Source organism: Salmo trutta, chromosome 31, assembly GCF_901001165.1.
Source record: "Salmo trutta chromosome 31, fSalTru1.1, whole genome shotgun sequence".
NCBI lineage: Eukaryota > Metazoa > Chordata > Actinopteri > Salmoniformes > Salmonidae > Salmo > Salmo trutta.
The window spans coordinates 4,904,912-4,931,359 of record NC_042987.1 but is presented as its reverse complement, the minus strand read 5'-3'; the positions used below and the strand labels follow the sequence as shown (position 1 = coordinate 4,931,359).

General features: G+C 42.2%; 1 protein-coding gene across 2 annotated transcripts; it reads left to right on the top strand.

Annotated features, from left to right (window-relative positions):
- Positions 1–9,164: 9,164 nt before the first annotated feature.
- On the top strand, positions 9,165–25,926 carry LOC115169380 (YTH domain-containing family protein 1). Of its 2 annotated transcripts, none has more exons than XM_029724945.1 (6): positions 9,165–9,643; positions 10,276–10,300; positions 12,567–12,646; positions 20,716–22,338; positions 22,649–22,696; positions 22,831–25,926. In XM_029724945.1, the coding sequence occupies exons 1-6, from the start codon at positions 9,617–9,619 to the stop codon at positions 22,858–22,860; spliced, it is 1,833 nt and encodes a 610-aa protein (XP_029580805.1). In that variant the 5' UTR covers positions 9,165–9,616; the 3' UTR covers positions 22,861–25,926. The 2 variants fall into 2 exon arrangements, with proteins under 2 accessions (XP_029580805.1, XP_029580804.1); XM_029724944.1 differs by having other exon boundaries at positions 12,567–12,664.
- The last annotated feature ends 522 nt before the right edge of the window (positions 25,927–26,448 follow it).

Genomic DNA, 26,448 nt, shown 5'->3' with positions numbered 1-26,448 from the left:
TCTCTTTCCAGTTAACTCTCCTTAATGTGCTCAGCTGTCTCTCGCCAATTCTTGCAGATTCAGTGTTTTATTGTACTAATTGTTTGCCCATTGATTCTTTATTTTGATCAACTCCCCATTACATTTGTCACCAGTAGTACATTTACCGTTAATCCCCATCATTTGGTTACATACATTTCTGTTCATGCATGGATTAATTAGGCCTACAGTCATTTATGTTCTCATTCTCTGAGTGGAAAGTTGGTTCACAACCTGCTACACTTGTGAGAAACAAGTTTTGGTGTATTTCCTACCATAATTTGTTTATTTTGTCATTGTATTTTGTTTGGAGCACTCCATGTGAGCAATAAACGTGTCTGGTTTCTCTGTCCTCCTAATGTTGACGGGGTGCACGCACATGAGCACGCATGCAAGTAGACTAACTGGCCTGCTGCACGTATCACCACCACTAATAAACTTTAAAGTTGAATTTTTCTTCAACTCACACAATAAGTCAACAAAATCATTTTTTTGTATTCCATGTGAATGATAATAGTTCCTCACAGTAGTTCCTCTTTCCAACACTCCTCCTCGATGATCAGCAGGCCTCGGTGTGAAAGAGCAAAATCTCATGCTCTGAGGATCCCATATATCAGGTGGAAACCTGAACACGTTTCCCTTTGCGCAAAAACAGCTGTGTCGGTCCCAAGCTGGTGTGGTAAACTCTGAGGGCACAGAATAGGCTACAACAGCTTCAGACCTGACCTTCATATACAGTATACAGACCCAGTTGATTGACTTGATACAATGTTGCACTTCACTTGCGATAGCGATAGAAAGAGGGAGGCAGGCGGAGTAATGAGATCAATGTGACTGAAATAACCTGCATTTTCATCAGGATATTTTCTGTTTTAATTTGTCAACTTCGTGTATTTTTACTTAGTTGACAACGGAAGTTATAGGCCTACTGCTACATTGGCCTAAGATTTGTCTTAGTTCCATGGGCTCATTTCTTTAGCCAACAATGGCTTACGGTGAATCAATGTGGTGGTCCATATGGCAGAGGCTGGTGCTCTCGCATCAGTGAAATTTTTACTTCTAGATTTTTATCATTTTAATTCTGATTTGTATCATTAACCACATGAAAATGATTTTGAGAAACAAAAACGTGATTATTGAAATTAAACTGTTCCATGGAAATGTGCATAGGAAAATCATAACTATCACGCAGATCGGTAGAAATGGTAGGATAAATTGTAAGCTTCCCCAAACTTGAAACTCACAAACTTGAAACTCACTCGCTGCCTAGGAATAGACCGTTGTGAACAGAGCGCACAAATGGACAGCTATGCGATCCATCATGGAGCAAAGCGTTCACCTCGATTCAGCACCAGCCACGCCCAGAACTGTGTTGCTTACTAGACTTATTTTTGGGGTGGGGGATGCCTGTTTTGCATGTTATTCTGGCATTGATACGTGTCACATATCAGCTTGCAAACATTGTTTTAAAAAAATGTAGTTTATAAAGCCACATACAAACTTAGTCTCTTTTTTGCTTTCTTGCATAAGGCAGCTCCAAAATGTAGGTGTTTCAGCCTAGCTCAGTGCTTTCTGTGGTGGTGGGGCAGCCAGTGGAAAATAAGGAGGATAGGGGTAATGTTCTCTAGTTGCGCTGTGATTGGCTCAGTGTTCTGTCACTCATGGGCACACTACGTCACCACCAAATCTAAGGGTCGAAAATTCAAGCCCCTTGGGTGCTGCCATAGAGTTATATTAGAAGTGCTCATCCAAGAAGGCTCAAGGTCGTTGGCCACAGATAAAATGATGTCAAATCAAATTATAACTACAGCAGCTTTGATTGGACTGATCTTAGCTAGCATGCTAGCAGTCATCATATTAAATCAAGTCGACAATGTACTGGCAAGTCCTTTTTAATCCTTGTCATATGAAGATAATTAATGAAGAGAAATTATAGATAAAACGTATCAGTGCTCATCAGCCATTGGATATAAACATTACACAAGAAGTTGGAAATCGCAAATTCAACAATGAGTGGTTTGGAAGGAATCAGTGGCTAACTGCAAGCATTGTGAAGCAATCACTACCCTGCTATTCGGTGGAGAGGGTGTGTGGTCCAAGTCTGGGTTTTAGTGTCTCTTTTCCAAGCTTAAAAGGATAAACATTCAACATTGAATTCAACACTAAAGAAAAAGACAGAAGAAAACAGCAAACATCAATGAAAAAAATAAATATTAAAAAACTACAAAACAATAAATAAAAAACAGAGGACATCAAGGACAACTAAAATCATAACAGCAATGCCAACTGTATATGTTTGTGTGCATGTCTGGCACTATTACATGTATGTGTGTGTTCTTGTATGTGTTTATTTGAATGAGAGTGTGTGTGTCAATTGGAGGTGTACCTGTGGATGTATTTCAAGGCCTACCTTCAAACTCAGTGCCTCTTTGCTTGACATTATTGGAAAATCAAAAGAAATCAGCCAAAACCTCAGAAAAAAATTGTAGACCTCCACAACTCTGGTTCATCCTTGGGAGCAATATCCAAACGCCTGAAGGTACCACGTTCATTTCTACAAACAATACTAAGTATAAACACCATGGGACCACGCAGCCGTCATACCGCTCAGGAAGGAGACGTGTTCTGTCTCCCAGAGATGAACGTACTTTGGTGCGAAAAGTGCAGGCCAATCCCAGAAAAACAGCAAAGGACCTTGTGAAGATGCTGGAGGAAACAGGTACAAAAGTATCTATATCCACAGTAAAACGAGTCCTATATCAACATAACCCGAAAGGCCGCTCAGCAAGGAAGAAGCCACTGCTCCAAAACTGCCATAAAAAAGCCAGAATACGGTTTGCAACTGCACGTGGGGACAAAGATCGTACTTTTTGGAGAAATGTCCTCTGGTCTGATGAAACAAAAATAGAACTGTTTGGCCATAATGACCATCACCAGCACTGGGGTGGCAGCATCATGTTGTGGGGGTGCTTTGCTGCAGGAGGGACTAGTGCACTTCACAAGATAGATGGTATCATAAGGTAGGAAAATGATGTGGATATATTGAAGCAACATCTCAAGACATCAGTCAGGAAGCAAAACCTTGGCTTAAGGACAACAAAGTCAAGGTATTGGAGTGGCCATCATAAAGCCCTGACCTCAATCCTATGGGAAATTTGTGTGCAGAACAGAAAAAGCTTGTGCAAGCAAGGAGGCCTACAAACCTGAGTCAGTTACACCAGTTTTGTCAGGAAGCTTGTGGAAGGCTACCCGAAACGTTTGACCCAAGTCAAACAATTTAAAGGCAATGCTACCAAACACTAATTGAGTGTATGTAACCTTCTGACCCACTGGGAATGTGATGAAAGAAATAAAAGCTGAAATAAATCATTCTCTCAACAATTATTCTGACATTTCACATTCTTAAAATAAAGTGGTGATCCTAACTGACCTAAGACAAGGAATTGTTACTAGGATTAAATGTCAGGAATTGTGAAAAACTGAGTTTAAATGTATTTGGCTAACGTCTATGTTAACTTCCGACTTCAGCTGCATAAAACATTCTAAACAAGCCCGGCTCTCGTGATCTTCACAGCTTTCATCTTACCCAGTATTTTCTCCACCAGTTTGGATAACTCAAATTGTTTCTTCCAGATTGGTACTCTGCTCAGCTGCTCCTCATTAACAAACCATACTCCTACTAGATACGAAGGGTCATTCTCATCACTGTACACTACTTTGCTCCATTTTCCATTCTTTTGGACAATTCTCCAATTCTCCTTGATTCTACTGCTGTTGGATTCAGAATCCACTTCATCGTCCACTTCCGCCATATTTGTTTCCCAGTTCAAAGTAAATGGCACAGATCCATATATGGCTATGGCTATGCATATACGTAGGCCTACTGCAGCTCTGATTGGTTATGGTGCACCGGTTTGTGTAGAGTACGGGTCTGAGTCGTGCCTGTCAATGCAATAGAATCTTACTCCAATGTGCTCTGCCATCTTGCATAGTTCGTTTTGTTTTGGTATATCACATTGAAAGTGGCTAATATTGCGTTGATTTGATCACATTTCCCACAGTAGAGTGAAACATTGATAGTGTTAACTAAACAGGAAAACTGTAGAAATTTGAGTGAAGTGCAATCTCGCGCATCTTTGCGACAGTCCGTGGGGGGGCTGCACACCCGCTCATGCAGGCAAATTAGAAGGAACATTGCCAGTGTCTGAATGTGACTCCTGTCGCTGTCTTGGTGTCTATCACAACAACAGCAACATTTAACTATTTATTGAAATTATTGCCCCTCATTGTCATGTATCACACATGTTTTGCAGAGGGCTACATATTCATACACTTTCCATAACTTGTCACTGGGTGTACAGTACATTTTTGCGTACTGGCTGTGGATGGAAGATGGCGGAAACTGAGGTTTTGATTGAAACTGCTAGTGAGTCGAGTAAAACTAAGAGTACAGAAAGTGAGAATGAGTGGCTTACAGTGGTGAAGAAAAAGGGAAACAAGAGAAGTAAAGCTATGTTGGAAAATAGGAAACCACTAGACTTGTTTTTGGTTGGAGTCAGGGTTTTGGGTGAATGCTACTTGGGAAATCCGTTTAACGTCTGTATGGTGGACGGAGGAAAGAAGTTCACTTCATCCATGCTACTGTTCTTTGATGAAGAGAGCACTGTGATGGCTCTCTTCATCAAAGAACAGTAGCATGGATGAAGGGGAAGGCTGCCATCTTATCGGCTCTTAACCAACCATGCTACTTTGTTTGTTTTTTTGCATTGTTTGTAACTTGTTTTGTACATAATGTTGCTGCTACCGTCTCTTATGACCGAAAAGAGATTCTGGACATCAGAACTGAGATTGCTCACCTCAAACTGGACCAAGAGTTCTTCTTCAATGAGTCGGACGTGAGGGATATAATACAGACACCGGACCAGGCCCAGATCCCCATTAATCGCTGGAGAACGAAACGGAGACTTCGCGGAAAGAGATCAGGGTGCCTTGTGAGCATCAGGTGACGAGTGGCTAATCTGCCCTTGCCGTCCATCCTGCTAGCTAACGTTCAATCCCTGGAAAATAAATGTGACATTAAAAACTGTAATATATTATGTTTCACCGAGTCGTGGCTGAATGACGACATTAAGAACATACAGCTGGCGGGTTATACACTCTTATCGGCAGGACAGAACAGCGGCCTCTGGTAAGACACAGGGCGGGGGCCTATGCATTTATGTAAACAACAGCTGGTGCACGATATCTAAGGAAGTCTCGAGGTTTTGCTCGCCTGAGGTAGGGTATCTCATGATAAGCTGTAGACCACACTATCTACCTAGAGAGATTTCATCTGTATTTTTCGTAGCTGTCTACATACCACCACAGACCGATGCTGGCACTATAACTGCACTTAATTAGCTGTATAGGGCCATAAGCAAACAGGAAAACGCTCATCCAGAGACGGCACTCCTAGTGGCCGGGGACTTTAATGCAGGGAAACTTAAATCAGTTTTACGTAATTTCTATCAACATGTTAAATGTGCAACCAGAGGGAAAATTCTAGACCACCTTTACTCCACACACAGAGACACGTACAAAGCTTTCCCTCATCCTCCATTTGGCAAATCTGACCATAATTCTATCCTCCTGATTCCAGCATACAAGAAAAGAATTCATTAGGGCTAGGCCCCTTTTTTCTCAATTTCTGCCTAAAAGACGTGTCCAAAGTAAACTGCCTGTTGCTCAAGCCCTGAGGCCAGGATATGCATATAATTGGCACCATTGGAAAGAAAATACTTTGAAGTTTATAGAAATGTTAAAATAATGTAGGAGAGTATAACACAATAGATATGGTAGGAGAAAATCCAAAGAAAAACCAACCGGATTTTTCTTTTTTTTGAGAGACCATGCTCTTACAATGGCAAGTATAAGGGCATACTGGAAATTAGCTCCCATGATGCAATTCCTATGGCTTCCACAGGGTGTCAGCAGTCTATGTTCAAGTTTTCAGGCTTTTAACTTCCAAAATGAATAATAAATATCAGTTTTAGTACAGGGACACAGTCTTGGAAATTCGTGTTCGCGTGCGCCATGAAGACAGGACACACCTGCTAAAATCGGTTTCCTATTGAACATACTTCTTTCCGTAAGAAATATTATAGTTTGATTACATTTTAGGGTATCTGAGGATTAATATAAACCTATTTTGACTTGTTGAAACAAAGTTTAGGGGTAGATTTTCAGATTCCTTTCTCTGCATGTTGAACGAGTGGATTACTCAAATCGATGGCGCCAACTAAACAGACTTTTTGTGATATAAAGAAGGATTTTATCTAACAAAACGACACTACATGTTATAGCTGGGACCCTTTGATTGACAAATCAGAGGAAGATTTTCAAAAAGTAAGTGACTATTTAATTGCTATTTGTGAATTAATGAAACCTGTGCCGGTGGAAAAATATTTTGATGTGGGGCGCCATCCTCAAACAATCGCATGGCATGCTTTCGCTGTAATAGCTACTGTAAATCAGACAGTACAGTTAGATTAACAAGAATTTAAGAATTTAAGACACTTATATGTACCTAAATGTTTAATATCCATAATTTTTGTGATTATTTATTTAAATTGCACGCCCTCCAGTTTCACCTGAAGTTGGCCCGCTAGCGGGATGCCTAGCCCTATTAAGCAGGAAGCACCAGTGACTCGGTCTATAAAAAAGTGGTGAGATGAAGCAGATGCTAAACTACAGGACTGTTATGCTAGCACAGACTGGAATATGTTCCCGAGATTCTTCCGATGGCATTGAGTACATCAAATCAGTCACTGGCTTTATCAGTGCATCGAAGACGTCGTCCCCACAATGACTGTACGTACATACCCCAACCAGAAGCCACAGGCAACAAGGGTAGAGCTGACGCTTTCAAGGAGCAGGACTCTAACCTGGAAGCTTATAACAAATCCCGTTATGCCCTCCAACGAACCATTAAACAGACAAAGCATCAATACAGGACTAAGATCGAACCCTAGACCCACTCAATTTGCATATCGCAACAACAGATCCACAGATGATGCAATCTCTATTGCACTCCACACTGCCCTTTCACACCTGGACAAAAGGAACACCTACGTGAGAATGATTTTCATTGACTACATCTCAGCTTTCAACACCATAGCTCCCTCAAAGCTCATCACTAAGTTAAGGACCCTGGGACTAAACACTTCCCTCGGCAACTGGATCTTGGTCTTCCTGACAGGCCGCCCCAGGTGGTAAGAGGAGGTAACAACACATCCGCCACGCTGATCCTCAACACGGGGGCCCCTCAGGGTTGTGTGCGCAGTCCCCTCCTGTACTCCCTGTTCACTCATGACTGCACGGCCAGGCACGACTCCAACACCATCATTTAGTTTGCTGATGACACAACAGTGGTAGGCCTGATCACCGACAATGATGAGACAGCCTATACGGAGGAGGTCAGAGACCTGACCGTGTGGTGCAAGGACAACAACCTCTCCCTCAACGTGAACAAGACAAAGGAGATGATTGTGGACTACAGGAAAAGGAGGGCCGAGCACGCCCCCATTCTTATCGACGGGGCTGTAGTGGAGCATGTTGAGAGATTCAAGTTCCTTGGTGTCCACATCACCAACAAACTAACATGGTCCAAGCACAGCAAGACAGTCGTGAAGAGGGCACGACAAAACCTATTCCCCCTCAGGAGACTGAAAAGATTTGGTCCTCAGATCCTCAAAAGGTTTTACAGCAGCACCATCGAGAGCATCCTGACGGGTCGCAACACCGCCTGGTATTGCAACTGCTCGGCCTCAGACCGCAAGGCACTACAGAGGGTAGTGCATACGGCCCAGTACATCACTGGGGCCAAGCTTCCTGCCATCCAGGACCTCTATACCAGGCGGTGTCAGAGGAAGGCCCTAAAAATTGTCAAAGACTCCAGCCACCCTAGTCATAGACTGTTCTCTCTGCTACCGCATGGCAAGCGGAACCGGAGAGCCAAGTCTAGGTCCAAGAGGCTCATAAACAGCTTCTAACGCCAAGCCATAAGACTCCTGAATTTGCATAGCCCCCCGCCCTCCCCTCTGGAACGCTGCTGCTACTCTCTGTTATTATCTATGCGTAGTCACTTTAATACCTCTAACTACATGTACATATTACCTCAATTACCTCGACACCGGTGCCACTGCACACTGACTCTGTACCGGTAGCACCTGTATATATCCCCGCTATTGTTATTTACTGCTGCTCTTTAATCATTTGTTATTCTTATCGCTTACTTTTTGGTTTTTTTTTTCTTTAAACTGCATTGTTGGTGAAGGGCTTGTAAGTAAGCATTTCACTGTGAGGTCTACACCTGTTGTATTCGGCGCATGTGACAAATAAAATGTAATTTCTCATATAAAGTTAGGATTCATGAGATACCCTGTTAGAGCTTTTGTCCACAAGCCCCTTCAGTGTCATGAATGTAAAAGATTTGGTCATGTGTCAAGTGTGTGCAGAAGGGAAGAATATCGTATGCCAGGTGAAGGGAAATGCTGCAACTGTGGAGGTGAACATGCGCCTGAATTCTTGGAGTGCGCTGTTGAAGGGCGAAGGAGAATGAGTTGGCAAGGGTAAGGAGTGTCCAGCGTGTCCCCTATCTGGAGGCGGTTAGGAAGTTGTAGTGAACGAGTGTCGGGGAAGCATCAATGGTAGTAGAGCCACCACAACCAGTGAAGGTTTCTCCTCATCCGAGCGATAGTGAAATGCTACATGTTAAAATGGTGGACTTTGTATTATTTATTGCAATGCTCATGAACTGTACAGCACAAGCAGAGAAGAGGTCTAACAAAATTGGAATGATTGTGAATGCCGCTGAACGTTTTTTGGTTCTTCATGATTTCACAGACGAGGCCGTGCAAGAAATTCTGTTGGTGAATGCAGCCCCATCACAGGCCCCTGACCCTGTGTAGGGATGTATTGTGGAGTGGACAATTCTTTTTTTGTGGACTTGTTGTATTTTGTATGATGTCGTGTTCACCCTTTAACGGATTTTTTTGTTTGTTTGTTTCTTATTCTACACTCCGTCCAGCTGGCGGCGGTAATGCACCAATAACATTGGATGCTAACCACCGTTAAACCCCGTCGAATAAAAATAAGAACTTGTCAATGGCATTAAAATCATTGTAACCTCGCAGCGGTGGTCCACCGCCACCTCCTCTCAAGAAACCGGTGTCGCTGACGTAAAGCCCTGTCTAGAACCCGGATGGAGCAGCCATTGGGGGAAGTGGACAGGGCCTGTCGCTAACGGAGGAGGGATCTCTGGAGTAAAACAAAAAAAGACCAAAAGATTCAACCGTGGACAAGTATTGTACCGGATCCAATAACAGCATTCTGTGGAAATCTGGAAATAATATCCGGACTTGTTTACCTTTGGACATTCGGACCCTATAAGACCGAGACTTGAACTGTGGAAGTTGATCTGGGGATAGCTAACTACGTGTAGCGGAAAAACACTTTAGCTAACGTTAACTGAGCTGAGGACAATCAAAACCCGGGGCCCCAGATACATTATAGTGACCTGCTAGGCTCCGTGCGAATCCAGGGACTTACTTAATGAATTATGTCTGCCACAAGCATTGACCCTCAGGTAGGCATGACGATGCATCTCGCCCGACGGTAGCTAGCTAATCTGTTAACTAGCTAACATTAGCTAACTATGTACATTTCAGACTTATTTTATAGCTAACGTTAAGCTAGCCAACGCTTTGAAATTTGCCGGCTAGTTTGTTGTCAAGCAAGCCAAGTTGCAGAGGTTGATACATTGTTTTTGAGGGAAAACAAGCTATTTGCTAGTGAACATTAGCTTGCTAGCTAACTTGTTAAGAAACGCGGTGTTGTTTAACGTTATCTAACCTGATAAAGTCACATTTAAATGGGTCATTGGTTAACATTTGAAGTTGGTTAAATATGTAACTAGCCATATCTAGCTAGGAAGCTAGCCATCTTGCAACGTTTACGTTGCTTGACTATAACTACCGCTAGCTAGTTAGTCATATTAGGCTATGCGTTTAGCTAGAAAGCTAACCAGCAGATGGGATTCTCCCATAGTGTTACATAGCAACAACTTTTAGCTAGCTAATGTTAGCCTTATCATGGCTAGCTAACTGATCAGCTAACGTTAGTTAAGTTAGCATATCAGTTGGCTAACTAGTTATCTAGTCCATGAAACTCCATTTGAAAGCCTAACATGTATGTTTGTTTCCCCCGGGCATGATGCAGAGATCAAAGGGACAAGCATCTAAAGGTAAGAATCATTGCATTTCACATAGGCCTATTTGATTGAAAAGCCTATCTCTAACCTGAATTAAAAACAGCCATGTAGATACTCTTAGAAAAAAAAGATTCTACCTAGAACCTATAAAGGCTTCTTCGGCTGTTCCTGCGGGGAACGCTTTAAAGAATCCCTTTGGGTTCCTTATAGAATCCCTTTGGGTCCATTTAGAACACTTTCCTCAGAGGGTTCTCCCACAAAGACAGCCTAAATGAGGGGCTCCCGAGTGGCGCAACGGTCTAAGGCACTGCATCTCAGTGCTAGAGGCATCACTACAGACCCTGGTTTGATTCCAGGCTGTATCACAACCGGCCGTGATCGGGAGTCCCATAGGGCGGCGCACAATTGGCCCATCATCGTTAGTGTTTGGCCGGGGTAGGCCGTCATTGTAAATAAGAATTTGTTATTCACTGACTTGCCTAGTTAAATAAAAAAAATAAGGTGACAGATGATCTTTAGTCAACTGTACCAAGTTACAGATTTCCCCTTACATGAAGTTATCTGATCTAGACAGTGTAGGGCGCGATCTAGAGATACTTTTGGTCGCGTTGTGTATGTGGACACCTGCTCGTCGCACATTTCCTTCCAAAATCATTGCAATTAATATGGAGTTGGTCCCCCCTTTGCTGCTATAACAGCCTTCACTCTTCTGGGAAGGCTTTCCACTAGATGTTGAAACATTGCTGCTAGGACTTGCTTCCATTCAGCCACAAGAGGTCAGGCACTGATGTTGGGGGATTAGGCCTGGCTCGCAATCAGCGTTCCAGTTCATCCCAAAGGTGTTTGAAAGGGTTGAGGGCAGGGCTCTGTGCAGGCCAGTCAAGTTCTTCCACACTGATCTAGACAAACCATTTCTGTATTGATCTCGCTTTGTACACAGGGGCATTGTCATGCTGAAACAGGAAAAGGCCTTCCCCAAACTGTTGCCACAAAGTTGGAAGGACAGAATCCTCTAGAATGTCATTGTATGCTGTAGTATTAAGATTTCCCTTCACTGGAACTAAGGGGCCCAAACCATGAAAAACAACCTCAGACTGTTTTTCCTCCTCCACCATACTTTACAGTTGGCACAGGCAGGGTTCTCCAGGCATCCGCCAAAACCATATTAGTCTGTTGGACTGACAGATGGTGAAGCGTGATTCATCACTCCACATACTCATGTCTATATATAGTGTAGTTTGACTTGTCTAGTACCTTTTGCATGTCAGTTAGCTAAATAAAGGATAGTCAGAAACCTAATCTACATAATTTGTTTGGTCTGAGTTAGTGAAAACAAATGCCATACTTTCTGGATGAGTTGACTTTGACATGGACACTTAGACAGGAGAGATTTATGCAGAACATATCCCCACCCCCCCACACACGCACACATTTAGTGACTCACGGATTATTCACTGCTGTTATGCTGTGACGTTGACGGGTGTTGATTATGTTGTTGTGACTAGCCTTTAATTGTGTGTTAGACATTGAGAGGCTGGCAGAACAGGCAGATAGTGACACACAGCACGGGCCTTGAGGTCATAGCCTGATTCACTTCCAGGTTACTACTTGTTTCCCAGCAAGGGCCAGAGAGGTATCCTACGAAGCAGGTTTGAGGAGTTAGCGAGGTAATTTAGGTCTAGTGAGTTCAACTCGGATATTCGGTCATATGAATGTGGCTCATTTTCTAGCTAGAGCCATTTCTATGGCAACGAATCCTTCAGAACTATCCTGCTCCAGTGCAGGCTAACTCCACTGAATGAAATGACAGTGCCGCAGGTTGAGGACCAATGAAACTAGATTCCTTCCCTCTTGCAAAGATTGCGTTATCATCCCCTTCATTTGAGGAAGACTACTGATTTAAATATTTAATGAAATGTTTTTGTGGAAAGAAATCGTAATGTGAAAATATTTCACATTACACATTTAGTAATTACAATACATTTTAAACTTCATGCATTGTATGTCGGAGTGGGGAAATAAAGTTGCTTGTGCATTGATAAGCACACCAAAGACGACATTACCAAAAAGTAACAAAATAAAGACGGCACTTCTAAAATCCTATTTCGTGGGAGCTGGCGTAGCCTACATACTTATCCCCCTGGTGTCTGAGCTGAGCGACAGTGTTAAGAAAGGCTGGCTCGACCACTAAGCAGACTTCAAAATGCCCTTCACTAAACTGACAGTGCAGTGCCACTCACCTGTTATTGTTGAGAAAGGATTCCTTCCTCATTCTAACTACTGTGTGTTGTTGTTTCAGTGCAAAATGGTTCACTGCATCAGAAGGAGACGGTCCACGACAATGACTTTGAGCCGTACCTCACTGGCCAATCAACCCAGGTGCGTGACTGGCCGCAGGTGATAATGCTGACCAGTCTTATGGGATAATGTTTACAGTGTATTATTCAATATCTGCACAGTGGCAGTGTTTTGTGTTGAAGCTGCGGTTGGTAAGAGTTAAGTTACTCTCCATTTGTATAAATCGCTTTCAGTGATGGGTTGGTCTTTTATTTAAGGTCTTAGATCTTTGAATCAAGGTTTCACATTTCCCTAACATAGGCTAGGCCCCTCAAATTCAAATCTGGACCTCAATGCGGTTTTGACTGGATGGGATGCCGCTAATGTCAAAAGTGACTTTTTGTTGCATGTTCGGAAAACTTACACAGTAGGTTAGGAGAATTAATGTAGCAGGTTAGGAGAATTAGGTTAAGGTTAGGAAAACGATTAGGGAAAATGCAAAAATTCTCCCCCACCTGACTCGAACGTGCAACTTTTGATATCACTTTGACCTTAGCTGCATCCCTTCTAGAAATGACCCCTCGAAGCCATATCCAGTGCTTTTTCAAATTCTTTCCCTCTAATCAGGGACTGATTCAGACCTGGGAGACAAGTCATTTATTATCAGGTAAAAACAGAGAGGAAGAGGCGACATGAGTGATAACAGGTCCAGAAATATTTTCTCCAGCAGGTGGCCTTTTGTTCACCAAGCAATGAGTTTTTGTATGGAGGTCAGTGTCGAATTTGGTTGAATGGGTTATATGATCGAATCATGGTTTTGTAATGATTAGGTTGTTACGAGTGTACTGGTATAAGTAGGACACGTGACATCCTGTCAACTTTGAGAAAAAACACTTTATATCGGTGTTGTGCCTGGTCATCACTAGTTACCACAGCCACAAAGTCGTTAATCCTGCCTATTTCTACAATTTCTCTTCTAAAATGTGATTTTAATCCTAACCTGAACCACACTGCTAACCTTATGTCTAACCTTAAGTTAAGGTTAATTTTAGTTTTCATACATTTTTACTATATAGCCTATTTTGACTTTGTGGCTGTGTTAACTAATAGAAACCGTTGCCTGTTCTTCTCACACATGTATCTGCCATCTCATTGGCTGGAATGGTCCCATCTGATCTTGCCTCCTCCCGACTGCCATCCATTTTTTAAGAACTTTCTTTTCATTGTTAGAGCGGCCACTAAAGTATCTGGTCAATATGCATAATGAATCATCTCTGGTAGAAACCATCAGTACTCCGGACCTCGTAGGGTAAGATTTGAATACCCCTGAGCTAGTTTAGTTTATTAGGATCCCCATTAGCTACTGCACATGCAGCAGCTACTCTTCCTGGGGTCCGCATGAAATGTACAAATGCATGACAAAGTACAGAAAAGTTATAGACAAGAACAACATTAGATATTACTTTAAATTCGAAATGTTTTTTTTTTCTTTAAAAATAAAAGTGATATTTTGGAAAGACATCAAGAGACAATAAAAATACTGTTTACACACTTCATATAGATTACATATTTTATATACAGTGCAGTTAAATGAGATGTTTAGAAAAGGAGAGGTGCTGTGACACAATATATATTTTTCTATCAGTTTTTGTATTTTTTTATGAGCTTGCCTGAGTAACGTCTGGTGGCAGACCATTCCATGATGACATGGTTCTTTCTATGCATAACTGAGCGATGCATTAAATGTGTTTCTGGTAGAGGTCGACCGATTTATGATTTTTCAACGCCGTAACCGATACCGATTATTGGAGGTCCAAAAAAAACAAAAGCCGATACCGATTAATCGGCCGATTGTTTTATTTATTTATTTGTAATAATGACAACAATACTGAATGAACACTTATTTTAACTTAATATAATACATCAATAAAATCAATTTAGCCTCAAATAAATAATGAAACGTTCAATTTGGTTTAAATAATGCAAAAACAAAGTGTTGGAGAAGAAAGTAAAAGTGCATTATGTGCCATGTAAAAAAGCTAACGTTTAAGTTCCTTGCTCAGAACATGAGAACATATGAAAGCTGGTGGTTCCTTTTAACATGAGTCTTCAATATTCCCAGGTAAGATGTTTTAGGTTGTAGGAATTATAGGACTATTTATATGATTTGTATTTCATATACCTTTGACTATTGGATGTTCTTATAGGCACTTTAGTATTGCCAGTGTAACAGTATAGCTTCCGTCCCCCTCCTCGCTCCTACCTGGGCTCGAACCAGGAACCCATCGACAACAGCCATCCTCGAAGCAGCGTTACCCATGCAGAGCAAGGGGAACAACTACTCCAAGTCTCAGAGCGAGTGACGTTTGAAACGCTATTAGCGCGCACCTGGCTAACTAGCTAGCCATTTCACATCGGTTACACCAGCCTAATCTTGGGAGTTGACAGGCTTGAAGTCATAAACAGCGCAATGCATTGCGAAGGGCTGCTGGCAAAATGCAAGAAAGTGCTATTTTGAATGAATGCTTACGAGCCTGCTGCTGCCTACCACCGCTCAGTCAGACTGCTCTATCAAATCATAGACTTAATTATAACATAATAACAAACAGAAATACGAGCCTTAGGTCATTAATATGGTCGAATCGGGAAACTATCATCTCGAAAACCAACGTTATTCCTGTTACATTGCACAACCTTCAGTGTTATGTCATAATTACGTAAAATTCTGGCAAATTAGTTCGCAACGAGCCAGGCGGCCCAAACTGTTGCATATACCCAGACTGCGTGCAATGAATGCAAAATGACACAATTTCACCTGGTTAATATTGCCTGCTAACCTGGATTTCATTTAGCTAAATATGCAGGTTTAAAAATATATACTTCTGTGTGTTGATTTTAAGAAAGGCATTGATGTTTATGGTTAGGTACAGTCGTGCAACGATTGTGCTTTTTTCGCAAATGCGCTTTTGTTAAATCATCCCCGTTTGGCGAAGTTGGCTGTCTTTGTTAGGAAGAAATAGTCTTCACAGTTCGCAACGAGCCAGGTGGCCCAAACTGCTGCATATACCTTGACTCTGTTTGCAAGAGAAGTGACACATTTTCCCTAGTTAAAAGAAATTCATGTTAGCAGGCAATATTAACTAAATATGCAGGTTTAAAAATATATACTTGTGTATTGATTTTAAGAAAGGCATTGATGTTTATGGTTGGAGCAACGTGTACCTACGCGATTATATGCAACGCAGGACATGCTAGATAAACTAGTAATATCATCAACTATAAAATCAAAAGCTGAAATGTCTTGATTCTAAGTATTCAACCCCTTATGTCAAGCCTAAATAAGTTCAGGAGTAGAAATGCGCTTTTGTCACATAATAAGTTACATTTACTCACTCTGTGCAATAATATTGTTTAACATTATTTTTGAATGACTACCTCATCTCTGTACCACATATCTACAAAAATCTGTAAAGTCCCATTGTCAAGCAATGAATTTCAAACACAGATTCAACCACAAAGACCAGGGAGGTTTTCCAAGGCATCACAAAGAAGGGCACCTATTGGTAAATGGGTTAAAAAACAAAAAGCAGACTTTGAATATCCCTTTGAGCATGGTGAAGTTCCACTTTGTGTGGTGTATCAATACACCCAGTCACTACAAAGATACAGGCGTCCTTCCTAAATCAGTTGGTGGAGAGGAAGGAAACCGCTCAGGGATTTCACCATGGGGCCAACGGTGATTTTAAAAACAGTTACAGAGTGTAATGGCTGTGATAGGAGAAAACTGAGGATGGATCAACGACATTGTAGTTTCTCAGAGTTAAAGAAGGAAGCCTGTAGAGAATTTTTCAAAATTCCAAGGGCATTAAAGTAATACTGCAAAAAATGTGGCAGAGCGAAACTTTTTTTCCTGAATACAAAGTGTTACATTTGGGGCAAATCCAATAAAACACATTAGAGTACAACTCTCCATATTTTCAAGCATAGTGGTGGCTGCATCATGCTATGGCTATGCTTGTAATTGTTAAGGACTGGGTAGTTTTTCAGGGTAAAGAAGAAATGGGAAAGGGCTAAGAACTGGCAATATCCTAGAGGAAAACCTTGTTCATTCTGCTTTCCACCAGACACTGCGAGATGAATTCACCTTTCAGCAGGACAATAACCTAAAACACAAGGCCAAATGTACACTGGAGTTGCTTACCATGAAGACAGTAATTGTTCCTGAGTGGCATTGTTACAGTTTAGACTTAAATCTACATGAAAATCTATGGCAAGACTTAAATGGTTGTCTAGCAATGATTAACAACCAATTTGACAGAGCTAGAATCATTTTTAAAAGATTAGTGGGCAAATATTGTACAGTCCAGGATGCAAAGCTGTTTAGAGACTTACCTCAGACTCTCAGCTGTATTCACTGCCAAAGGTGACTAACGTGTGTTGACTCAGTGGTGTGAATACTTATGTAAAGTATATTACATTTTTGTCATGGGGTTTTGTGTGTGTATATTTATTAGGAAAATGTATTTAATCCATTTTAGAATAAGGTTGTAACGTAACAAAGTGGAAAAAGTGAAGGGGTCTGTATATGTTCTGAATGCACTGTATATGGTTGAGATTATTATTTTAATCCATTTTGAATGTAGGCTGTAACACAACAGAATGTGGAATAAATCATGGGGTATGAACACTTTCTGTATATGGTTGAGATTATTATTTGAATCAATTTTGAATGTAGGCTGTAACACAACAGAATGTGGAATAAGTCAAGGGGTGTGAAGACTGTCTGAAGGCACGGTATATTATTCACCACCTGAGGAAGTGGGAACTTTACATGATATTGTTGCTATATAGCCATGTAGGCTACTTGATGTAGGCCTATTCACTGCAAATGGCTCGCTGTGCTCCGAGAGCGTATCAAAACCATACTACAGCCTACTATTCACTGCAAATGGCTCGCTGTGCTCCGAGAGCGTATCAAAACCATACTACAGCCTACTATTCACTGCAAATGGCTCGCTGTGCTCCGAGAGCGCATCAAAACCATACTATAGCCTACTATTAACTGCAAATGGCTCGCTGTGCTCCGAGAGCGCATCAAAACCATACTACAGCCTGCTATTCACTGCAAATGGCTCGCTGTGCTCCGAGAGCGCATCAAAACCATACTATAGCCTACTATTAACTGCAAATGGCTCGCTGTGCTCAGAGAGCGCATCAAAACCGTACTATAGCCTACTTCGGGTGTAAAGTCGTGGCATGAACTCAATATTAAGAGATGATAGATAAATTACTCACAGAAAGCTGTGACACTCCTCTCTGTAATTACAACTACAGTAATTGCTTTGAAAACTGTATTTTTTCCCCCGCAATTCCTTTTTTGAGCAACGGTCATATGCTTGATGGTTTCTACCAGAGATGATTCATTATGCATATTGACCAGATACTGGTCACTCTACAGTGGCCACTCTAACAATGAAAAGAAAGTTCTTCAAAAATGGATGGCAGTCCGGGAGGCGGCAAGATCAGAGAATACATCTCTCCATCCTCCGTGTGCACAGTGGGGAGAGAGAGTGAGAGTGGCTCTCTCACACAGCATCTGACAGCGAAACCGGGACATGCAAATACTTTAATAACAGGGATCAACGTAATACATAGGCTATTTCTGTTGACCAAATAATGGTTTTAGAACAATCTACAGGAACGTACCACATACGCAAAATGATGACATACGCAAAATACTTCTATAAAAGAAAGACAATATAAGTGTCTGTAATTTTCGTTTTATCGTTCCAGCTCCAGCCTAGGCCTACATTTTACAGTTGGTTTTCACAGTGGAGTGGAAATTCTAGGTGGATATTTATAGTAGAAGAAAGCTCAGTATCAAATATTGCATATTATGATGACGTAGGGCTGGGCGACATGACCAAAATATCCTATCATGGTATTTTCTCCAATCTGATTGTTGTCGTGTCTTTGGCTATGCCGGATTAAGTGATATGACATGCTAATTTATAAAATGATTTCTCTGTAATTAATATTACCTGATTAAGCTAATCATGTAAATGTAATTAACTAGAAAGTCGAGGCACCACGGAAGAACGTTTATAGAGCCATTATCTTCCGAATAAACTCTTAACATACTTAGTAATATTTTACATCTATAGCAGTCAATATCCTTATCTTATTTTCAGTCTCATAATGAAAGTTGTAAATTCATGGTTATCTTCACGAACCCTGGCTAACAAGTTGAATCAGCAATACAAAATTGGGTTTAATTATTTATTTACTAAATACCTAACTAATCACACAGAATTACAAATACACAGAACACCAATGATGTCATACAGAAAACGTCCCGGTGGACGGAACCTGGTTACACAAAGGAAAGGGGGTTGGGCTTGAATGAAAGAGCGGGAAGATTTAGGAACAAAAACAGCAGCTATGCTATCGTAAATACATTATCTTATGCATTCTAAATTACCGCCCATTTGGAAAAGGAAAATGCAATAAATATTTACTCTGAGCTGCGCTTCGGTAGATTGGTCGTAGATGCTGGCCGGGTTGGCCAACAGATCTTCCTGTAGTGGAAGAATGTCAATGGTGGTAAATTGGATACTTGGTGGTATCTTCGTCTGGTTGTTAGACTGGATCCGTCGTCCGTCCTTTCCTAGCCCACGTTAGCAGAGGCAGCTGCTAACTCAACGGCTAGGAAGTATCACTTCTGTAGTGAATAAGCTCAAAGTTCATACCAGTTCATACCATAGCTCACGCCGAGGTTGGCTTAGTTCTGTCCTTTACATGTGTGTCCTTCTAACGTAGAGGCTGCAGACCTCCCGTACTGGAACAACTGGTTATCTTTTCGTCAAAGGCTTATATAGTGGAGAGGGGGGAAGGAGGTGCTTCATCGTTTATAACCCCTGTCTCTTCACAGGGTTGGGCCACTGATCGAGCAGGGCACTTTCCTTATGAAAACCCAATTCTCTCATTTGGAAGCTAAAATTACATTTAATCTCCTAACAAACAATTTCAATATCAAACATTTCAATTACATAACAATTCCATGTGACTCTGATAACTAGAGGGTGTATACTTTCTCAGGTACAGTTTATGTCGTCCTGTCATCAATCATAATGTCTCAGATAACAATGAACTGACATACATACTCATTACGTTATCAAGCATATTTCCAACTGGTTTTATTACCAAAATATGGTTCCTTTCCCCATTTGTTTGATGTTCCCAGACTCTCTATATTTAACAGGACAGCAGTCCTTCAGTAGGGTCAGTAAGAGAGGGGAAGGGAGAAAGGTATTTATGGGGGGGGTCATAAACCTTACCCACAGGCCAACGTCATGACATTGTTTTATACTGTTCAACTTCAACCTAAAATAATTTCCTGCATTTCCACCCAATTTCTGCATTTCCTGCACTCATTTGAGATCATTTCCACAATGCCACTATATGGGCAAAAATACTAGGCCGTATTTGTAACCAAATGTTGCAATTGCAATTTGACTTGTGATTCATAGCAAAACACTTGGGTGACCTGTTGGAATCATGGAAATAGAATGATTATTATAAATCTATAGTTAGAATATAATAGTGGGCACTTTGAACACAGTGTTTGGCATGACAATGAATGAAAATGCCAGGGAGGACTTATTGTGACAGGGTAGGAACCAGTGTTGACAAGGGTTTACTAGGGGACCCTATAATCTTTGGCTACATTGAATGTGGCGCTATTCAGCTGTACCTGAGCCATAACTCCTGGATTTTTCATCCTATAATTTGTTCTATATATTTTTCAATGTTGAGCCAACATGTTTTCATCACTTGTATTTCAATAACTGATCAAAACCCATTTTCTCCTGCTCTCTCTTGTCTCTCTGCAGCAGACAGAGTGAGCAATATGTGTGGAACATCAAATCGCAATAAAATCACAGTATTGAATCGCAGTACATATAGAACTTGCACATAAGCATCGTAATAATATTGTATCGTGAGGTCCCTGACAATTCCCAGACCTATATTTTTCTCCATTTACTAGCTGAGTGTTTTGTGAACAACTGTTTATTAGGGTTGCATAATGTTAAGCAAACACCAAAAGACAAATGGAACATATTTTTACGTCACTGTCATAGATTATTAATGTCATTGTTCTACATCCACAGAGCAACAGCTACCAGTCCATGACTGACCCCTACCTGTCCAGCTACTATGCCCCCTCCATCGGCTTCCCCTACCCCCTCAATGAGGCCCCTTGGTCCACCGGAGGAGACCCCCCCATCCCTTACCTCACCCCCTACGGACCGTTGAGCAATGGAGACCACCACTTTATGCCCGACACCATGTTTGGCCAGCCTGGAGGGCTTGGTAACAGTATTTACCCTCATCGTTTTAACTTTTTCCCTGAGAACCCGACCTTCTCCACCTGGGGCACCAGTGGCTCCCAGGGCCAGCAGACTCAGAGCTCATACGGGGGTAGCTATAGCTACCCTCCCAGTTCCCTGGGGGGCACCCTGGTGCCTGACAGCCAGACAGGCTTCCACAGCGACACCATCAACAAGGCCCCAGGCATGAACAGCCTGGAGCAGGGCATGGTGGGTCTAAAAATCGGTGGTGACATCACAGGCCAGGGGTCAGGGGTCAAGGCTGTGGGCTCTGTGATTGGTGGACTGCCGGCGGTGGCGCAGGGGAACGGGGGTACGCCCATCGGTATGCCCCTGCCCAAGCCCACCTCATGGGCGGCCATTGCCAGTAAGCCGGCCAAGCCCCAGCAGCTGAAGGCCAAGATGAAACCAGGCATGTCCAGCCCTGGGGGAGCCCTGCCCCCTCCGCCCATCAAACACAACATGGACATCGGCACCTGGGACAACAAGGGGCCTGTGAATAAAGTGGCCCAAGCCCCCATGCAGCAGGCTATGAGCATGCCCCTTGGTCACCCCATGCAGCAGAACCCCATGCAGCCTCCTCCCCAGTCCCTGGTGCAGCAGCAGATACAGCCCATGGCCTTACAGCACCAGCCCCCCCAGCACCACCAGCCCCCTCAACCCTACCAGAACCACACCCAAACCCCACCACCCCAGACCCGCTGGGTTGCCCCGCGCAACCGTAACTTCGGCTACGGGCAGGTAGGGGCCGGAATGGATGGTGGCAGTATGATTGCCGTAGTTGGCGGGGGTAACGGTGCCCCCCTCGGTTCTGCCACTATGGTACCCGGTGGAGCAGAGAATCACCCGGTGCTGGAGAAGCTGCGTGCAGCTCACAGCTACAACCCTAGGGAGTTTGAGTGGAACCTGAAGAACGGCCGCGTGTTCATCATCAAGAGCTACTCTGAGGACGACATCCACCGCTCCATCAAGTACTCCATCTGGTGCAGCACCGAGCATGGCAACAAACGCCTGGACGGGGCCTTCCGCGGCCTCAATTTCAAGGGACCCGTCTATCTGCTGTTCAGCGTCAACGGCAGTGGCCACTTCTGCGGCGTGGCAGAGATGCGCTCGCCCGTGGACTACGGCACCAGCGCTGGCGTGTGGGCGCAGGACAAGTGGAAGGGTAAGTTTGATGTGGACTGGCTGTTTGTGAAGGACGTGCCCAACAGCCAGCTGCGCCACATCCGCCTTGAGAACAACGACAACAAGCCGGTGACCAACTCCCGAGACACCCAGGAAGTCCCTCTGGAGAAGGCCAAGCAGGTGCTGAAGATCATCAAGGGTTACAAGCACACCACCTCCATCTTCGATGACTTCTCCCACTATGAGAAGAGGCAGGAGGAGGAGGAGGAGGTGCGCAAGGTGGGTTAGATACACTGGTCTGGCTAAATCCAGTCCATCCACTCCTAGGCTTTATGGATGCTAAACAACCTCCCAGAAAGTTGTATTGATGTTTACCTGTTTCAAATGCTGTCCTTTGTTGTTGGTAAAAGACATTTGATTAATTGACAGTGTTTTGTCATTTGTTATCATCTTGGTGAATATGAAAATGGTATGCCTATCATGATCAGTTTAGAGCCCATCATATCCCTTCAATAGATGTTCATAAGAAGTTGCTTTAGATCTGTGTGCTTGACTGACACCTCTTCTCTCACTCTACTCCTGCTGTCAGGTCTTTGAGCCACTTGCACCCATCCAGAACCGAACTCGACTGGATCAGGTACATGTCCAGTTTCCCTATCTCTTAACTGTAATCAATGTTGGTGACTGTTGTGGTTTAGATTTATTTAAAGGAGTGTTATTTAATGGATACTTCTTGAATGTTATTCATGTCCTTCTCTTGTCTCCCCACAGGAGTGCCAAAACAGGAGTAAACAACAGTAGAAGACATTTATCCTTGGCTTGATCAACATTTACACTAGGACTTATGATTTAAAAGACAGAAGAATTCAGAATTTATTTTAAAAAATAAGTCATTTTTTTATATTTAATCCTGGTGAATTTCTGCCACCACTGTTAAGACTTGCGCTTTGTGCTCCAGGTACCACCCACCACCTCTTGTGCAGGGATAACAAGCTGATTTAATGTATTACCTAGCCACCACCACTGCACTGTTTTAGTTCTGATTGACTTAGATTTTTACGTTCTCTCCGTCATGTACTCTTTCTCGTCAGACTGGGTTGGTTTTGACCTTTCCTGCCACCTTCCTCCCTTCTCTTGCTCAAATTGAATCAGAGTTTGACAGCACCAAGGAGAAGAGAATGTCTGCCACTTTATATTTCTGTACAATCAGGAACTACAGTGTCCTGCCCCTGTTTGTCCATTGGGGGGCGGTGTTGCCATGCTTCAGAGGTTTAACTGTGCCAACAGGGTTGGAGGATCCCAAAGGCAACATTTTCGGACTTGGAACTGTGTGCGATTAATAATACTTCAATGGTTTATCTATTTTTCATTCAAGATCAACAAAGTCTATATTTTTTGGCTTACTATTGACAATTTTCAGTTCAGAAAGCTGCTTTTCTGGAGCCTTAATGTTATTTTCTAGTTATTGATGACATGTCAAAAGAACTGCTCTTTAACTGACAGTGCTGGAGATATCAGGGATAGTGTGAAGTCACAGACTCTGGACATTTCACAGGAGGAAGTGCAAAGGCCTCTGGGAAGTAAGTAACTGATGTGTGTCCTCCAGGATGACGGAGCTCTCACCATCTGAATCCAAAATTGTACAATTTTACATCCCTCATACCCCTCCACTTTGGTTTGTTTTGATAAATGACGGTTTTGTATGTTTCATCATTGGGAGATTCTGTTCACGTATTCAAGCCAGTCTGAGAGAAATGTAGCATTCACCATTTTTAAAAGGATTTTTTAATTATGTGATGTAACTGCTACATATGAATGAGTTGTTTGTTACTCTTTTTGGGAAAATCACTTCGGTTAATTGTCCGTTGGCCATCATTTTGTCTTAATCCTTTGTTTTGTTTGACTTTTTTTGCTTCTGAAAATGTGGTTTTGCTATAAATCCAGGGCTCTATGCTGACTTTTTTTGTTTTGTTTTTTAACAAGGATCACGTGTGTGCTTTAGTTGAAAAATGTAGGAGCACACAAAAATTATTTAGGAGCACAATGAAAATATTCTTGAAATAACAAGCCGTTTTCTTTGTTGTAATGGTGCAAGCATGACGGTCATGAATCTGCGCTCAGTGAGTTCTCTTTGGCACCAGGCGCTGCGGTACAGTGAAGTATCATTGCAACAGCTATCATCTGGGGGACTTTTCTAAGTGCACTGGTGCTCCTAAATAACATTTCCAGGTCGCTCAGTAAAATATTTAAATGGTTGCACTGTAAAGCCCTGAAATCTATCATTTCCTTTGTAATGCTAAGCTTTAACTTAGCAGCAAATAGTGATGGAGAAAGCCTACAATGTATAACCTGAAAATAATGTAACTGATTTTACTATCAAGAGTAAGAAAAAAAATAAGAACGAAATATGGTTTCTGTGTTTTTTGTTGTTGCTGAAAATGTGTGTGTGCTTTTAGAATGGAGTCCTTGATTAATATATGGAAGGAAGTCATTGGTATCAGGAGTTATCTATCCATAGAGATTGATTGGGGGTTGAACATTGAAAGTATCTCTCTAATTAATAGCCTACAATGCGTAATCATGCAGGCTGGCAACAGGTTAAAGCTGGAATCTGCATTAGGTGAAACAGCGCCACATTTGTTATTATTTTGTTTATGAAAGGAGGAGCGAAGCATCCAGCAGCACCTTGATAAAATATATTACCATGGACCAGAAGAGTATGTACTATCGTGGGTGCTATGATGTGCGTTGATGTATGAGGGGAAACAACCCGTGTTCATTGTTAGAAGTAATGTATTTGTTTTAATATCGCAAAAGGACGTGGCAGTTTCACTGCTCCGGATTCCAGCTTTAAATACTATACAATCCTTTGAGTAGTGCTTACTGCTTTTCAATATTTTCTGTAATTTTATGCCATGTGTCTGTGAACACTTGGACAGAACAGAGTGCTAATGGAAGTAATGACATGGATGTGAGTGCTGTCACTCACTGTACATGAGCATGAACTCATCTCTTGTGTTCATGAAGTTGTGTAACTTGCAATGTGTGTGGATCAGTTCCAGACTTGCTGGATGTGTGGTGCTCGATTGTGTATGTGTCACCACAGTCCCTTCTCAGATGTTGGTTTTGTCTGTACTCTGTAGCGTAGCTGCCCCTTTACCTGGCCAGTGTAGTGTGTAGTCCTCGTATGATTGGAGACATGACCTTTGACCTTATACAGGGGACACCCTGGGTGCATCTCAATTTAGGGAGAATCTCAATTGCACACCCCTCGTCCTCTTTTTGCCTCCTCAAAACCCATTGGAGAAGGTCAGAGGGGCGGGACCTATGGGTTTTGAGGAGATGCCGAGAGGGGACTCTAGGAGTATGCAATTGAGATTCTTCCAGTCTAAAGTGACTTCCTTCCTCTCCTTGATCTGCACTAATGTGAAAACAGTGTTAGAGCCATGTGGGTGGATGCCTTACATGGTGTTTCTTTCATCAGTCCTCTTTCACACCAGTATAGATAAAGGAAAGAAGACAAGTGGAGAAAGCTACTTTACCCTATAGACATGCATCACTGTTGTCTTTCTTTTGGTCAAGAAGCATGGAATGGTTGTGATGCCTATAGTTTAGTTTAGGACTTACAGGCACGTGTCCAATTATTTGCCGTAAGAAGGCCATGTTTGTGGTTTTAAAATAAATTATATCTACTACAGAATAATGAAATGAAATAAAAAATATTACAAGGAATTATCATCGTATAGACTTGCAAGTAAACCACTATAGCTATATCAGTGGGAATAACCTGTAAGGTTTTTAAAACCTGATCTTATTAGATTTTTTCCTTTAGAAGAAATCAAGCCTTAATAAACTATTTAGCATCAAGCACTTTGTCTTCATCTCATTACTGTTGACCATTCTGGAGAGACACTTTTTTATTTAAAACATGACAGTGAATGTTTTTTTTTTACAGAAAGGGCCTGTCTCCAAGAGCTGTGTTGTATTGAACTGAAATCAACTGGGTGATGATTTTGAACTGGCCATTATAATGACCTAAGTGGCGTCCTGGAATTGCATTTTCATTTCAGGCAAGAATTTCCAGTGTATTGAGTCATGTTTTGTTCTTGTTGGACATCTACGCCATGATCTAGGTGTCTACTTCATAACATTCTGATGCAGAACCATATGAAGACAATTTGACTAGACTAGAATGAGAATGTTTGCGGAGCAGGGTTGGGGGTCAGAGCCATTTCAATTCCAGTTCATGCGGAAAGTAAACCCAATTCCAAATGTTCCTCATTGAAAAGCATTGAATTGGAAAGGGAATTGGAATTAAAGTGTATTTTCTGAATTTACTGGAAATTAAATGGAAGCCCAAACCTGATGCAGAACACGTGATGGTAAGTA